Genomic DNA, 16719 nt, shown 5'->3' on the forward strand with positions numbered 1-16719 from the left:
GCGGGGGCGGGGCGGAGGGGAGCGGGGCAGCCGCGCGGAGAGCGCGCGGGAGCCGCAGCCGCAGCCGCAGCGAGGCCGGTGGGCGGGGGCGCACCGAGATCGGCCGGGCCGGGTGCGGGCTCCGTGTCGCGGGACCCGAGAGTGAGTGCGCCAGCGAGTGCGGGCGGGAAGCGGGGCGGAGGAGGGCTGGGTCCCTCCGGGCACCCCGAGGCGGTGCAGGCGGGCTGGGGGTGGTGGGTGGGCGGGGTGTCTGTGGCGGGGTCGGGTGTAGGTGGGAGCTGCCGAGAGAACCGGGGGCCTCTGCCGCGCACCCTGCTCTTCCCAGCCACGTCTCAGCCGGGTCTCCCTGCGGGAACACCCCCCCCCCCCCATTTGACAGATGAGAAAAATTGAGGCTCTAAGAGGCCAAGTGACTCTCAAGGTCACACCGAAAGGAAGGGGCAGAGCCCAGCGGGGACAACTCCGGATAGCCCCCAGGAAAAGTGTGCCCGAGAACTCCATGGAGGCGCACCCCTGACCAGCCTGGGGGCGTGTGTGGAGGGGGCGGGAGAGCTCTCTATCGTGCTAGGTTCTGCCCGGGCCAGGGGTGGGGGCGACAGAACGGCCCTGGACCGCGGAGGGAGGGGGAGGTGGAATGGGCGTGTGCCGCACCCACGGGGGGGTGTGCCTGTGTGTGGGAGAGTGTACATGCGTGTGGATGCATTGGCTAGCGTGCGGGCACACGTGTGCGGATGTCGGCGCCGCTGCGGCCGCGCGACCCGAGGCTGGCCTGGCTCGGAGCCGGCCCCTGCCTCGGGCTTGCCTTCTGGGGTAGATGAGCTGGGTTTGTGCGTCCTAGGGTTCCTCGGCGCAGGTGTGCGCGGAAGATGGGTGGGCCATTGCATGTGGGAGCGGGAGGATGGGAGGCGAGTGCCTGCGCCCTGGGTGTGTGAGAGGGCGTCTTGCACACCCCAGTGTGGGTCCGTGTTCATGGGTCCGTTTCTCACGTATGGAATGAGTGTCCGCCCCAAGGGGACCCAGTCATTGGAATCACTGGAGTAGCTGGTGGTGTCAGACACGAATTTACCTCCCCCGAGGCGCTAGCGCCCCCTATGGGGAAACCCGCTCTGTGGCCGGCCTAATTGCTTCACCGTTGGTTGGACCTTGCAGGGTGGAGGCCCGGGAGTCCGGAGCCGAGGCTGGGGAGGGACTTCACCGATTGGGAGGGCCGAGTTGGGATCCCTGGGGCCTTCCAGGAGGAGGTGGCCAGGGACCTCGCGGTTCCCAGGCTCAGGCTTCCCGCTGACGCCTCCCGGCTGCAGCGGGCTTGCCACCCGTTCCCCCCCCCCCCCCGCCCCCTGCCCCAGGAATGTTCCTCTCTGAGCTCCAGCCGGCCTCCCCAAGGGCAGGCCCCGGGGGGCCGCGCCAGCCCCGCCTCGAACTTCCCGGGCGCCCGGAAGGGGGCGATGTGGGCAGGACGCCTGGGTTCTCTCCTCCCCCCTCCCATCCCAGGGAGAAATTCCTCCGAGGTCCCCTCAGGCTTCGGGTTCCCAAAATAACCCTGCGGGGGAAGGGAGGCTGTGGAGGAAGGGAAACGGGAGGGGCGCCGAGCCGAAGCCGCGGGGTGCTGCAGGTGCCTCCGGGGAGAGGGCGCGAGGAGAGGAGGGCCTGCGCGGGGCGGGGTGGGGGTGGTGCTGGCAGCCCCGGCTCGTCCCATCCCCGGGGACCCCGTCGGCTCTCCAGAGACTCCGAGGGAGGGCCGGAAGCCTCTCGGCGGGTCCGTTTCCCAACGGGCGGGTTGCACCATCGCGGGCCGGACCGGTTAACCCCGGGAGTGGCCGCGGGCGATGACTCCGCCCCTGCCCAGCAGGGGGCGTGCCCGCCCCGCCCCGTTCCTGCCCCGCGGGCAGCTCCCCCGGCCCGCGCCTCCGCAGACTCGCGCTCTGCCTCTCCCGGGACAGGGGTCCGGGGCGAGCCCGCCCCGTCGGAGATTTCCCGGAGCGCAGCTCGGGCCCAGCCCGCTCGCACCCGCGGCCATGGCGGGCACCCTGGACCTGGACAAGGGCTGCACGGTGGAGGAGCTGCTCCGCGGCTGCATCGAAGCCTTCGGTGAGTGGCACGGGAGGGCACACCCAGCCCCGAGCCCGAACCCTGGCGCCCGTCTCCCAAAAGCGCAGCTCCCTGAGCGGGACCCATCCAACTCCGGACCCCAGGCGGGAGCCTCCTCAGTGTCACGGGGCAGCGAGATCCGCACGCTGCAGACAGAATCAGCGTTTCATTCCCTCAGTGTGCCCAAGCCGGCGCCTCAGTGAAGGGAGGGCCGGGGTCCCCAGACTGTGACACATGAGGGACATTATCTGTCTCCTGGGGCAATCCGGAGGAACTCGCCATCTCCGGCCTGGGAGCTGTTTCCGGCTGATGGGGGCTGGCTTATCTGGTGAAGGGGTGCCCCTTCCCCCCAGCACTCAGGAAGTGACCTCTGGATTCTTGACCCCGGGGGAACCCAGACTCCTTCCGCCCCAGCTGGTTCCCCTCCGGACCGACGACGCTCCCCTCCCCCAGCCCCTCGGGCCATGCCCTCCCCCACTGCCACCCCACCTTTTCTTTCTACTCTGCTACCTGGCTGCGGGGTTCTGGGAAAGCCAGAGGTGGGTGGGCAGGGTCAGGTGTGCGGCCGGAGGGGCCTGTGGCCGAGCGGGCTGGGGGAGAGTCAGGGCTTGGGGACCACAGCTGTGGGATCAAGGGTCAGCCGTCTTCTCTTTGACCCCTGGGAGTTAGATGACTCCGGGAAAGTGCGGGACCCGCAGCTGGTGCGCATGTTCCTTATGATGCACCCCTGGTACATCCCCTCCTCCCAGCTGGCCGCCAAGCTGCTCCAAATATATCCTTCGCGGGCCTGGCCGGGGTGTCTGGGGTCCGCATCCCGGAACGAGCCCCCGGAACGAGCCCCGCTGCCCAGCCCGGACCGGGACTGAGCTCTCTCCTCCCGAGAGTGAGGCCCCTCCTGTATCCCAGAATTCGGGCTTCGCTCCAGTTGGCCTCTGGGGTCTAGGCTCCGCCCCTCACGACTCAGGCCCCGCCCCCCGACTCACTCACTCTCCAACCCAGGCCTTCTTATTCTCCCGAGAGTGTGGGTCCCGCCCAGACCCCGCCTCCGACCTGTCCCTCCCTCCCGCCCCCCCAAAGCCCGGGCCTTGCTCTCAGCATCCCAGAACCCACGCCCCGCCCCGCGCGCGGCTTACGGAATCCCGCAGCATCCTCCCACCCTCAGCCTCCCTCCCCACCTCACCAGCTCGCTTTTTAGTGTTGGCCTCCATCCTCTCCTCGTTTTCCTTAACTCTCCTTCACCTACCAACAATCTCGGAAGGACAACTCCAGCTCACTGCAGGTGAAAACGTGCCACCTGGTGAGGTGAGTCTTTCTCCTGGGGCCCTGTCCCCTCCTGCTGCTACCTTCTCCAGCTTCAGTTTCCAGTTGGCCTGGAGGACTGGAAGGAGCATTGTTCTGGAAATTGACCCGTGTGGGTTTGAATCTGGCCCTGGTCACCTTGCCCCTGCCTTGGGTTTCTTATCTGTCCACTGGGGGGGAGGTGTCTCAAGGAGCTGCTACAAACTTGGAGGAACACAGAGCTGGGGTGGGGGTACCACAGTTTGATACATGGCAGGTTCCCCTTCTCTCTTTGGGGCACCACTACAATCCCAATTAGCGTCCTAGGCAGCTCACTCCGGGAAGGCGGGGGAAGGGCCGCCCTGGGTGACTTTGCCCCTCCCCCAGGTACTGGATCTCGGCGTTCCCAGCGGAGTTTGATTTGAACCCGGAGCTGGCTGAGCAGATCAAGGAGCTGAAGGCTCTGTTAGACCAAGAAGGGAACCGACGGCACAGCAGCCTCATCGACATCGAGAGCGTGTGCGTGGGGGGAGCGTGGCGGGTTGGAGGGCAGGCGGGTGGCACTCGGTGTCCTCCATCATGTGCGCTTAATAAATGTTTGTTGAACTGAATGAATGAGAATCATGTCACTCTCTTGCTCAAAAAAGCCTTCTGTGGCTCCCTATCGCCTTCAAAACACCTCAGCTGGGCAGTCAAAGCCCTTTGTCACCTCGGCTTCCTTGTCTCATCTCCCAAGTCCGCCTCCCATCCCATGCATCTCGTAAAATACAGCCACAGGGATCCATTTCCCGGTCTCTCCATTTCCCCCACCATGTGCTCCCTCCACCTGTTCCCCACACCTCCTTCTCCATCTTCTCATGACTCAGTACAAATGTGAAGTCTCTGGGCTCTGTGGGGCTCGGGGCTCTTCCAGGCAGAGTGTGTCATCCCTGCCTCTGTCCTCTCTTGGCACTTTGTGCAGACGCCTGCACCGAAGCCCTCTGTCCCCGTGGCACGCTGTTTTGTGATCGTTTGTTTCTGTGTCTGTCTCCCCCAGTAGACTGTGAGCTCCTCGAGGGCAGGACACAGACGCTCTGTGTCCCCAGCATCTAGCACAGTGCCTGGCACAGAGTACGTTGTCCATACACGTGTGGTGTGCGTGGCGAGGGGCGGATAGGAGGCGTGGCTGGGAGTGGGGACCTCGGTGCCGAGGACATTGTGTAGGCAGGCGCTCGGTGGCGCATCGCTGGCGCATCGGTGTGAGTGTGGGGCCACGGGGCGTGGGGGAGCCCCAGCAAAGGGCTGATGACCCCTGCCCACCTACCTCCCCCCCAGCCCCACCTACAAGTGGAAGCGGCAGGTGACCCAGCGGAACCCCGTGGCACAGAAAAAGCGAAAGATGTCCCTGTTGTTTGACCATCTGGAACCCATGGAGCTGGCGGAGCATCTCACCTACCTGGAGTACCGCTCCTTCTGCAAGATCCTGGTGTGGCCCTGGGACCTGCCGTCGGGGGTTGGCTGTGATCCGGGCAGTGGGTTCCAGCCAGGCTGTGGGGTGGGCCAGGACAGGGAGAGAGAGAGGCCATCGGTTCACGGGAGAGACCGGCGGCAAGGGGTGCTGAGGTCGCTCCTGCCCTCTCCCCCCCCCCCGCCGCCCAGTTCCAGGACTATCACAGTTTTGTGACTCACGGCTGCACCGTGGATAACCCCGTCCTGGAGCGTTTCATCTCCCTCTTCAACAGCGTCTCCCAGTGGGTGCAGCTTATGATCCTCAGCAAACCCACGGCCCCGCAGCGGGCGCTGGTCATCACCCACTTCGTCCATGTGGCAGAGGTGCTGGCCCCTCCCTATGGCCCCAACCTCCCCAGTAGTCATGGATGGGCCCGGGGTCCCCCCCACCCCCGGCCAGTTCCAGCTGAACCCCTCCTTTCCACTAATCCCTCATTTCCACTAACCCAGGTCCTACTTTTCCAAAAGATTGGGCCAATGTCTGGGCCGGTACCAGTGACTCACAGCTTCCCCCTCTCCCTCCCCATTTGCTCCCACCCAGAAGCTTCTGCAGCTGCAGAACTTCAACACGCTGATGGCAGTGGTTGGAGGCCTGAGCCACAGCTCCATTTCCCGCCTCAAGGAAACCCACGGCCACGTGAGCCCTGAGACTGTCAAGGTACCTAGGAGTGGGAAGCAGGAGGGGCCAGGGGAGCAGCCTTCTTGGGACCTGGGCACAGCTTCTGCACTTAGGGTCGGGCCCTAGCCCCCTCGTTTGACAAATGAAGGAACTGAGGCTTGGAAAGGTTAAATGCTTTTTCCAGGTCATACAGTGAAAGCGGTGGAGTGGGGACTCGCAGGTCTGCTTGATTCCAAAGCTTGTGTTTTCTCCTCCCTTTACATTTCTAATATATTGGATGATATAACACACATGTAGAAGAGGATATAAAATATGCGTGTGGTTTCAAGAAAAATGTTAAAGAAATGCCTGTGTAACTACCGCTCAGGTCAAAAAGTAGAAACTTCAGCCCCCAGAAGCATCCAGCACCTTACTGCATAACTCCCCGTCCTGTGGTACCCATTGTCGTGGTCCTGCTGATGCCACTGACCTTGCCATTTTTTTACTTCTTTTCTTAGCTTTACCATCCAAAACAATATAGGCTTTTTTTGTGGCCTGTCTTTGAACTCTCTATAGATGGAGTCATGTTGTATACGTTATTTTATTTCTCGCTTCTTTCATTCTGCCTAGTTGTGAGACTCCTGCATTTTGTTTTGTTGCTGTCTCAATTGTAACTTTGTACCCCAATGTATGTATCTTTCCTGTTATTGGACACGTGGGACGTTCAACAGTTTTTGCTAAAACAGTGTAGCTCATTGTCTTGTGCCGCCGTGCCTCCCTGACCCTCGGTTTCTTCTTCTGTTAAATGTTGATGATAATCTGTGCCCAGGCCTGACGTACAGGTGTGGCATTCGGAAGTGGGTGTTGCTTTTGAGTCCCTGGCCTCTGAACTCTGACCTCCAGGAGTTGGTGTTGGGGCAGTCAGGGAGGATTTAGACCTTTCACCCTGGCCTGACCCTGGCTCCTTGACCTCTCCCACATTTCTGGGGCTGGGGGTGGTTGAGCTGGTGGCCTTGTGTGCACGTGTGCATGTGTGTGACCCTCTCTGCCTGCTGCCCGCCCAGCTCTGGGAAGGTCTGACCGAACTGGTGACGGCCACGGGCAACTATGGCAACTACCGGCGCCGGCTGGCAGCCTGCGTGGGCTTCCGCTTCCCCATCCTGGGTGTCCACCTCAAGGACCTGGTGGCCCTGCAGCTGGCACTGCCTGACTGGCTGGACCCTGCCCGGACCCAGCTCAACGGCGCCAAGATGAAGCAGCTCTTCAGCATCCTGGAGGAGCTGGCCATGGTGACCAGCCTGCGGCCACCAGTGCAGGCCAACCCCGACCTGCTGAGCCTGCTCACGGTGAGGCCCTGGGGGCCGGGCACCAGCCACACCCGGGGCTGGGTTTCTCCGAGGCTGTAGGCTTGGAGAACCCAATGGGCTTGGGCTGAACTCTGAGATGGGTTCCAGGATCTGGGTGGGGCCATGGACCGAGGTCTGACCTCTAGGTGGGCACGTGGATTTTGGGCTGGGTCCTGGGGTTGAGTTCCTGGCTGTGGGTGGCATTCAAGGTTAGGGCCGCATTCTAGATTCTGGGTGCCAGGGTGACTTTTAGATGTGGCCCTGGGCTCCGAGCCAGGTTTTGGGTTGGCCTCAGATTCTATTTGAGTGTCTAAGGTGGGAGTTGGCTTCTCCTCTAGATCTGGACGAGGTTCTAGGCAGTAAACTGCAGCTTAGGTTTTTAAGATGGGGTGTCAATTCTTGGCTGCTTTTAGGCTCTGAGCTGGATTTCGGATGCTGGCTTGGGTGCTAGGTTGGGGGGTGAATGTCAGAGCTCTAGGCTGGATTCTGGCCTTGCATTCTTATCTGAGATCTTGGCAGTGGCTTGTGTTTGGGTTTGGGGCCCAGCCATGGTGCTTGCTGGCTTGTAGGTGCTGGGTGTGAGCTCAGCTGTGGCCTCCAGGCAGACCTGTGGCTCTAATCTCTGGGCAGCGGGCACCTGTGAGCAGTGGGGCCTGAAGGGTGAGCTCAGCCCTGTGTGTCCCAGGTGTCTCTGGATCAATATCAGACGGAAGATGAGCTGTACCAGCTGTCCCTGCAGCGGGAGCCACGTTCCAAGTCCTCGGTGAGGGGTTCTGGGGGCACCCCACTTTTCCATTTGGTGCAAGAATCCCAGGAGGAAAGGACAGGAAAAGTTCTAAGAAGTGACCTCAGCCTGCTTATTGGACAGATGGGGACACTGAGGCCTGGGGTGGGTGTGGGGCGGTAAACTTGGGCGAGTTCCTTTCTCCCCCAGGGGTTCCCCTCTCTGTTCCCCTGGGCCCCCTCCACCCTGGCGCTAACCCCAGATCTGACCATTCCTACAGCCAACCAGCCCCACAAGCTGCACCCCACCTCCCCGGCCCCCAGTGCTGGAGGAGTGGACCTCTGCTGCCAAGCCCAAGCTGGACCAGGCCCTCGTGGTGGAGCACATCGAAAAGATGGTGGAGGTGAGACTCGGTGGTATCAGCCACCACCTGAGGGACGAGGGGTGAAGTCAGCTGGCGGAAGCCGTCCATGGTCAGTAAAGGCAGCATTTGCCGGACTACTGCTTCTGGGGCTCACCGCGAGTGCCCCATTCAAGGGGCTATTGCTGTCTCCAGAAGGCACAGGCATAGCCGTCAAGCTGAGCTGCCGATGGGCAGGGTTGGGGTGGGGGTTGTGGGAAAAGGAGTTGACAGGGGAGACAGACAGGCTCTCACATTTCTGGGAGCCCCAGAAATGATGCGGACTGGGAGTGTGGGAAGTGGCAGGGCCTAATGTTCCTTGTCTTCTCCCTGTTCCTATCCCCTCCTGTCCCCCAGTCTGTGTTCCGGAACTTTGATGTCGATGGGGACGGCCACATCTCGCAGGAAGAGTTCCAAATCATCCGTGGGAACTTCCCTTACCTCATCGCCTTTGGGGACCTCGACCAGAACCAGTGAGGAGGCCTGGAGGGCTGGGGGAACTGGGGGAGAGGTCAAGGCAGCTCAGCTCACTTCCCCCTAGGGCTTCAGTTTCCTCATGTGCAAGATGAGGCCATTGAACCAAAGGATCTTGGCCAAGGAAGCTACCGATATGGGGAGGGGCTCTTATTTTGGTGGGGGGGTAGGCATCTGTGGAGGTATAGAGTCATCTCAGTCATTCAGACAGATGAGGGGGGTACTCTGCCTGAACTTTATAAAGACCTGGGGGTTAGTGCCATAAAAACACTGCTTTATTTGTGGAACTCCTAGTTGCAAAAAGTGGCGCTCCTGTTTTAATGAATAGATAAGAAGGGCCAGGAATTAGCAACGCCCACTTGCTTGTCAACAATTCACATGCTGACAATTTGGAAAAACAGTTGGTTCTTTGAAGTAGGCTCAACATGACTCTGTAACCAAGCCCGTGCCCCTGATTTGCTGAAAAATACCAAAAAAAAAAAACCCTGATCAAAACTCACAGTCCATCCAGGTGGACTTTTTTTCTTTCATGTTACCAGCATTTCAAAGTTTTTTTGTTTTTTCCCCCAAATTACAAGTCCACAGTAAAAAGAAAACCAGGTAGTAAAATAAATTTATAGTGAACGAAGCATGCAAAGTAAGAAGTGGAAGTTCCTTCCTGGTTTTTCTCACAGGCAGAGAGTGCAACTATCAGCATAGTTAGTGTCAGTGGTTTGGTAATAGTCTTTTTTTTTTTTCTGTGCATGTGCAAATTGATAGAGATTTTGTTGGCTTGGTGTCTGTATCATGGACAAACAGGATTATGATATAAATCCGATTTTGCCCTTGGCTTTTTGCTGTAGTTGCTTTGTTTTTCTTCCCGGGGCCATGTCTGAGGTGTCCCTGTGTGGTCTTTCTGGGCTGGTGGGTGGGTTTTTTGCTAGACCATCCTTGCAGTGGGGGTGCAGCGCTCTTTGAGACCTTTGAGGGTTTTAACCTCAGCTCGCACCTCCCTGGTTGATTCTCAAAACCCCACGCCTGGCTTACCACGGAGCCCAGCAACTTGCAATGCCAGGCCCCGTCTTCATCTTGAAGCTCCTTCTTTGTTTCTGGAACCATTTCTTTCTTGCAAACTCGCTTGTGCATTTCAAACAGTTTTTGATGTATTTTAGCCAGCATTTCCAAGTGTAAGTAGCAGTGAATTTTTTTTTTTTTAATCATTTCCTCGATGGAACTGCATGCCTTGCTTTTCCCATTTTTGCTTTCCATGAACCCTTTATCATGAACATCTTTCCACGCTGATTCACGTGGATCCACCTCATCCTTTAGAACAGTTTGCGAGCCTGTCATGTGGCTGGGCCATTACTTACCCAACCATTCATTCTCCTGCTGATGGACATGTAGAGCTTTCCCATTTGTTTGCTATTTGCCTCCGGGCTGCTGTGGCCATCTTTGGACCGAAGGACTGGGGCCAGTGTTTCGGTAGGAGAAATTCCTAGAAGTGGCCTAATTGGATAAAAAAATATGCACATCCTAAATGAAGTGAGAGCCTGCCAAACTGCCCTCAGCCAAGGCTGCACCAGCAATGTAGGAGTGCCCTGTTTCTCAGCTTCCTTGCCAACACAGGATGCTATAATAAGCTTCAACATTTTGTCAGTCTAATTGGTTAAATCTGCATTTCTTTAATGTTTGTGGGGGGGCAGGGAGGGTCTCTTTCCAGGTGTTTACTGGCCATTTATATTTCCCTGGTTAACTGCCTGTTGGTATTTTTTGTTCATTATCCTACCAGGTGGTTGTCTTTTCCACATTGATTTTTAGAATGACTGGTAATGGATATTAACCCTTTCCTGTTGAATGCACTTGCAGATATTTCCGCCCAGTCTGCCATTCATGTGGTCTTTTTCCATATATGAAATTTTAAAAGCTGTTTGCATGCTCATCATGTCAGTCTTTTCCTTTATGATTTCTCAGATTTATGTAATGGGGAGATATACCCTCAAGTTCACAGAAATCCTCTACCTTTTCCGACACTTTTATAGTTTTATTTTTTACATTACCATTCCAAGGCTGCACTGATTTGAGGGGCCACCAGGATAACATTATGGAACCCCAAATATAACAGGTGGAAGTTTCAAACAAGGGCCAGCCCTGCTGCAAATAGCTCCTGGGGGCTGTGGCACTTCTGTAAATGCTTCACATGAATTATCTCACTTAAGCCTCACTCAAACCCTGAGAGGTGTGGGAACATCCATTCTCCCCGTTTATAGATGAGGAAATGGGGGAAAGTAACCTGCTCCAGGTCCCAGGACCAGGAAGCAATAGAGCTGGATTAGCCCTGAGGCCTGCCTGTCTCCAGAGCACAGGCTCACTCTCTCCTTAAAATATGTTAATAGGTGGCCAAAGGGTTCAGAGGGAAATCCTGGATTACAGGTAATTTTTTCCGCAGGATGACACAGGAGCAAAGCGGGTGCAGCTTTTCCCAACCCACCTTCCCGAGCGTCCCAGAGCGCATCAGAAAGCTGTTAATTCTCAGGGTGCCCCACGGATGTTCCGCCAGAGCACATTTTGGGAAATGGAGGCTGTAACTCCCATGGGAGGTTGCACAGCTCCTTTCTTTTGTTTTGGGTGCACGGTCGGGGAATCGAACCCGAGTCTCCCGCATGGGAGGCGAGCATTCTACCACGGAACCACCCATGCACCCATCCCGCTTTTATTTTCTCACCAACTCTGTGAAGTGGGCCGGGCAGGAATTATTATCCCCCCCTTTTTTTTTAAAAGGGGGAAAGTGACTTGCCCAGGATGACGCAACTTGTTAGTGGCAGCTACTAAACCTGCCTAACTCCAAATCTAAGTGCTTTTTCTTTCCACCCCCGGCATCGGGATCCTAAATCAAGGGATCTATGAGGTCCTTTTATTTGCTGAGCTGAGGTACTCCCCACTTCCCTCCCCCCCTACCCCAGGGACGGCTGCATCAGCAGGGAGGAGATGGTCTCCTACTTCCTGCGCTCCAGTTCGGTGCTCGGGGGCCGCATGGGCTTTGTCCACAACTTCCAGGAGAGCAACTCCCTACGCCCTGTCGCCTGCCGCCACTGCAAGGCCCTGGTGAGCCCCCGCCCGTGCCCCGCCCCTCCAGCCTTGGCCCCGCCCTGCCCACCTCCCACCCTGCCTGCGGTCTCCGTCTTTCAGCTCGCTGCTGTGCAGCTGACCCTGAGCCCAGCCCTCAGGCCCAGAGGGGGATCAGTTCCAGTCCCTGCCTTTAAGCAGAAGGAGATAGAGTCATCATCTCTAAATCCCTATCCCCCAGCACCGCCCTTCCTCTATTTCAGATCCTGGGCATCTACAAGCAAGGCCTCAAATGCCGAGGTGAGTTGGAACGGCAGGGTGGCTGGGCTGAAGGAACCAGAAAGATTTTTGTGGGAAGTGACCATATTGGGGTTGGGGGGATTCTTATTTCGGTGGGGCAATTACCATCGAGTGAAGGGTCTTGGACGGGGTGGAGGAGGCATGCTGATTGATGTGTAGGGGATGGCCTTTAAGAGGCTTTTATTTTGGAGAGGCAGCTGCCCAGGAACACAGAACTTTGGAGAGGGCATAGCCAGGAGAGAGTATATGGAAAACTCTTATTTTGGTGGGGCAGCTGCTCAGGACCAAAGGAACCTGGGAGAGGTGCAGGTTTATAGAATGGGATAGAAGGTGTTCTGACCAATGGCCCCTATCTGGGCTCCCCATCTGCCTCCCCCCCAGCCTGTGGCGTGAACTGCCACAAGCAGTGCAAGGATCGCCTGTCCGTTGAGTGCCGGCGCCGGGCACACAGTGTGAGTCTGGAGGGATCTGCACCCTCACCCACACACACCCACCATCGCGCCTTCAGCTTCTCCCTGCCCCGCCCTGGCAGGCGAGGCTCGCGGCCTCCAGGTAAGAGTGGATCTCATTCTGTACTGGCCTGTGAAGGGAGAGAGGCAGGGCTGCTGTGACAATGTTTTAACTCATTTGGGATGAGAACCATCCTGGGGTTGTCCTTCTCTTATTTTAGTGGAGCAATGAAGAAGTAAGGGTGCCTTACTTATAGATGTGTCAAATGAAAAGGGGCTTCAAGGTCCCAACTGGACTCTTATTTTGTTAGGGGGATTGACAAAGGATTGGGAAAGGAGTCATGCGAACCATTGTCTGCATTTCCCTTCTGACTGCCCTGGAGGCTGCTCTGGAAAGTGTCCTTGCTCTGATAATCTCCAAGTGACTGTCTTGGGGTCTCTGGTAGTTTTAGGTCAACTTGCTGAATGAAAGTTAGCCAAATGATTATTTTGCTGAGAACAGTCTGAACGCCCATGTTAAACTGGAGTCTAAGGCAGTTGACCACGACTGTTTGGGTTGGCATAAATCCTCAGAAATAGAAAAGATAAAACCATTTGCACCGAGCCTTCCAGAAGAGCTGGGGTCTGAAATATGAAATCCACACAAAATCGACATTTAAGCAAACTGCCCTGATAAATCTGTGGCTGGGAAAAAAGCTGTGGCAGAACTAAAACTTAGAAAAAGAGCCTCAAAAATTGGGCCATTTGGTCATTCAGTGAATTGATTTTTGGTGGATGGATCTGTTTCCCGGATGGAGTGCGATGTCTTCGGTAGGGGGGTGGTCAGCAGGGAAGGGAGGGCCACTGAGGTCACAGAGACCCAGGGGTTCGTTCTGTTGACCTCCTCCCCCACAGAGATCAGAGAGGAGGAGGTGCAGACAGTGGAGGATGGAGTGTTCGATATCCACTTGTAATGCATGGTGAGTCCTCCCATGACCTGCTCTGCAGCCTCCCCCCAAAGAGCTGGGATGGGGAATGACATCAGGAAAATGGTGTTCAACCCAAAGGTCCCAGGCCAGGGGGACTCTTATTTTGTTGGGGAGGGTCTTCCTTATAACCTTTTTTTTTTTTTTCCTTCCCAGCTGTGACTGGATCAAGGACTCATGCCTGCCTTGGAGAAAAGACTTGGAGCAGAGCAGGGAGCCTGGGGGTGCTGGGCAGGAGGCTGGGGTTGGGGTGGGGGTGGCATGCGGCTGATGACAGGGCCAGGGCTGTCATCCCTAAGGTTGTACAGACTCTTGTGAATATTTGTATTTTCCAGATGGAATAAAAAGGCCTGTGTAATTACCCGTGGACCATCCAAACTTAGAATCCTGGGGGGCTGTAACCCTAGGGGACTAGATCTTGGTATTTAGAATTTTATAGCCAGAGAAACTTGGGAGGTCTGGAATCTCATGTGTCTGGAATCTTGAGGACTAGAACCTACGAACCGGAAAGCGTTGGAAAAAATTATCTTGGGGGGTGGGATATGTTTCTGTCTGTGTGTCTTGAATCTTAAGGCATTCAGGGTGTAAAATTTGAAATTAGTGTATTTTTGCACCCCGGGATTGCTGGGTCCAGTGGACATCTCTGACTCCCCTACAGCCTGCAGCTGAAATCCCCTTGCTTGACAGGTGGCTTTATAACCCCTGCTTGAACACTTCCAACAATGGCGAGCTCACTGCAGAGAATCGTGGGAGGATGGGAGGGAGAGGGGCGGCCCAGAGTCCTGGCTGGAGGGGGAAGGGCCTCCCTGGGCTGGGGGGTTGCTGCGCTTACGGGGCCTGCAGCCTCCTTGCCAGCCGGAAGGACAGTGACTTCCAGAGGAAATGCATATTGATCCTGTGCTCAGCCTCCGCTGCCTCTCCCAACCCAGGTCTTCCCTCCAGGACTTGCAGCATGGAGGTTTGGGGGTGGGGGTGGGGGTGTTACCATGACCACTTCTAAGACTGAGCCAAGTGGGGAGGGTGGGCTGATGGTCCTGAAACTGAGCCTGGCCAACCCTGGGTTCAGGAGACTTCAGAAAGCAATCCTGAGAATGGGAGCTACCTCCCTAACCCCACCCCCCCAAACTGGGGCAGTGTCCTACAGCAGCTGTGGGATTTCCCTGGGGGTGGAAGCCTAAGCGCCCCCAATTCCTACCTGCAAAGCACAGTGCAGGCCCTCCTGGCAAAGGCTTCAGTTCCCCCACGCGTGCCCTGGCCTCCTCCCCTAGGGCTCCCCCATCTCTCCCTTTGAGACCCCCCCTCACTCCCCTGGCCTATTTCTCATTGTGGGTCACCTCTCCTTGCCTTGTTCCGTCTCAGTTGCAACCCTGCCCTCCCCCCAACCCTGGGCTCTCCAGCCCTGTCCCCCATTTGGGTCCCCAGCTCTGCCCCTCCTTCTGCACTCAGCCCCCTCCCCCCTCCCCCTCTCGAGGCTGTAATATCCGTTTCACGATTTGGGGGCTGAGTTGCTATAACAACAGACGGTGATTGTGTTGTGAAGAGCAACTCGCTCCCTGTGCCGCCGCCTCCCGCGCTGCCACCATCCCTGCAGCCCGGTCCGCATCTCTTTCTAACCCCTCCCCCCCAGACTCCGCCCCAGCCCCAGCCTGGTCCCTTCCCAGTATGTGTTGTGTGTGTGTGTACCCAGGTGGGTGTCAGTCCCGCCCAAGTGTGTGACGTGCCACTGTCTTTTCCTGTGTCTGGATTTGGTGTGCGAGCTTCACATTGCATGTGGGTGTGTGCAAGTGTGGGCACGGACACGCACGCTCGATCTGCATTTCCCCACCATGGGGTGTCCCCACTGGACTGGGTGCATGGGGGAAGGGGCGTGTCCTCACCACATTGTGTGAGTGTCCGCGTTGGGTGGGTGCGCCTTGTGGGGCAGGGGCTGTCTTGAAGTAGTGGGTCCCAATTGTCCTGGGCACTCTGAACCTTGGGCCCTGGGAGAGACACTCCTGTAGCCAAGGGGAGGGCAGGGAGGTGCGGCAGCTTCCAGGTGACCTTTCCTGCCCTTGATGGGCAAAGGTGGCCCAGAGAGCTGGGGGCGGGGACAGGAGACAAGTGCTTAGCTTCCTTTCCTCCCTGCCCCTGCTGGACCCCCACTGCCCCATTCCCAGGCTCATCCATAAGGGCCTGAGTGACAGTCTGTCTGTGAGTCACTACACCGTCTGTCTGTCTATCTATGCCCCTGTGCTTAGACAGACAAGACTGGGTACCTGTGCACGCCTGAGGCTGCAGGGGAGGGACGGTGGGGGATGTGTGGGTAGTGGGCTGTGGGTCAGAGAGGTGCTTTCACACCCACATACCCTGACTCAGCAGTTCCCATTCTCTGGCTCCTCCCTTGGTCTTGGTGGGGCCAGCCTGAGGGTCTCTCCAAGGTCAGAGTCAGCCCTAAATCTGAGATCTGGCTCAGGGATCTGCCTTCCCACCCCCTAGGAAGCACACCCTGAAGCCTGGGTCCACCTCTCACCCCTCCTAGGCCAGGACAGGAGGTCCTCTCTGGTGGGTGGGTGCCCACGCTTATGCACTCAGTAACCGACCATTTGGTGCCAATCACCTCCGGGGGGTGCAGGACCCCGAGGGCTGGTCCCCCAGGTGCACCTGATCCCCTGGACATGCCATTGCCTCTGAGCATGTAAGTGCCGGTGTACACAAGTTTGCATGCGTTCTTGGGCAAGCATGTGCTTCCTTTGGGTGTCATACCAAGGTGGGGCATTTCTGCAGCTGCCTGGCGTGCACACGCCTGCGCTAGTGGCTGGAAGGGAGCGTTCTTGCACGTTGCCTCTGGCTAAGGAAGTGCTAACCACCACCGGCTGTGCACATTACAGACCCTGCAACAGGAATCAGGGCCGTGGAACAAAGCGGCAGAATGGGAGGTGCACAGGCACACTGCCTCATTCAGAAGTCCATTGTCCAACTTTGTGGCACACACACGGCGCCAGGTCATCTTTTATTGGCTGAGTCAGTGAATGGGGTGCGCAGCGAAGCCGATGCCCTAACAAGGAAGGCCTTCACCCTAGTGCCACACTGTGAAACTCCTGGCTGGGGAAGAGAAGAACGGAGAGGGGGCTACTGCCAGCTTCCCTTCTGTGGCCAGGCAATGTGCAGCCACGTGCCCGCCCCCTAAACCTACTCCTTCCCTAGCCCAGGTTTCCTGGCAGGACTGGGAATCATGCTTCCAGCTCTGGGATTCCCATGAGGCTGGGCTGGGAAACCCCAAGTCCCTAGGTCTACCCCGCCGCCATCTCTACCTTTCCTCCCCCAGCTCCTGTGTCCTTGTCTCAGCAAAGACCCTTCCTCCTCAGTTCTGGAGGCTCTAGGCTAGGGAACTCTAGAACAGTCGGAGGCGAGGGCGAGGCTGCGGGCTGGAAAAAGTACCCAGCAGTCGCGGGCCGGGTCCCGCTTCCCTAGGGTTCCCGCAGCCGGGGCCCGCCCCTGGGCGTAGCCAGCAGAGGGCGCTGCGGCCCAGGCCCCGCGCCGGTACTGCTTCCCCCGCGCCCCAGGTGCGGACCCACAGCCTCCCAGCGC

The 16719-nt window shown here is 57.8% G+C and overlaps 1 protein-coding gene across 2 annotated transcripts; it reads left to right on the forward strand.

The window, feature by feature from the left end:
- The first annotated feature begins 103 nt into the window (after window positions 1–103).
- RASGRP2 (RAS guanyl releasing protein 2) lies at window positions 104–13506 on the forward strand. 2 transcript variants are annotated; one of them, XM_077115832.1, is made up of 17 exons: window positions 104–141; window positions 1941–2088; window positions 2758–2860; window positions 3328–3390; window positions 3754–3885; window positions 4681–4831; window positions 5005–5178; window positions 5396–5512; window positions 6517–6798; window positions 7484–7561; window positions 7803–7925; window positions 8280–8395; window positions 11336–11477; window positions 11702–11738; window positions 12120–12290; window positions 13082–13146; window positions 13309–13506. In XM_077115832.1, the coding sequence occupies exons 2-16, from the start codon at window positions 2016–2018 to the stop codon at window positions 13138–13140; spliced, it is 1821 nt and encodes a 606-aa protein (XP_076971947.1). In that variant the 5' UTR covers window positions 104–141; window positions 1941–2015; the 3' UTR covers window positions 13141–13146; window positions 13309–13506. The 2 variants fall into 2 exon arrangements, with proteins under 2 accessions (XP_076971947.1, XP_076971948.1); XM_077115833.1 differs by lacking the exon at window positions 104–141 and adding an exon at window positions 1573–1612.
- The last annotated feature ends 3213 nt before the right edge of the window (window positions 13507–16719 follow it).

The sequence above is a fragment of the Tamandua tetradactyla genome, chromosome 9, assembly GCF_023851605.1.
Source record: "Tamandua tetradactyla isolate mTamTet1 chromosome 9, mTamTet1.pri, whole genome shotgun sequence".
Lineage (NCBI taxonomy): Eukaryota > Metazoa > Chordata > Mammalia > Pilosa > Myrmecophagidae > Tamandua > Tamandua tetradactyla.

What these genes read in the sequence shown, in the direction of transcription:
- RASGRP2 (XM_077115832.1), top strand. Translation starts at nt 2,016, where the DNA reads ATGGCGGGCACCCTGGACCTGGACAAGGGCTGCACGGTGGAGGAGCTG. An exon ending in ACATCGAAAAGATGGTGGAG is followed by an intron (nt 7,926 to 8,279) that starts GTGAGACTCGGT and finishes CCTGTCCCCCAG; the next exon opens with TCTGTGTTCCGGAACTTTGA. An exon ending in GCAAGGCCTCAAATGCCGAG is followed by an intron (nt 11,739 to 12,119) that starts GTGAGTTGGAAC and finishes CCTCCCCCCCAG; the next exon opens with CCTGTGGCGTGAACTGCCAC.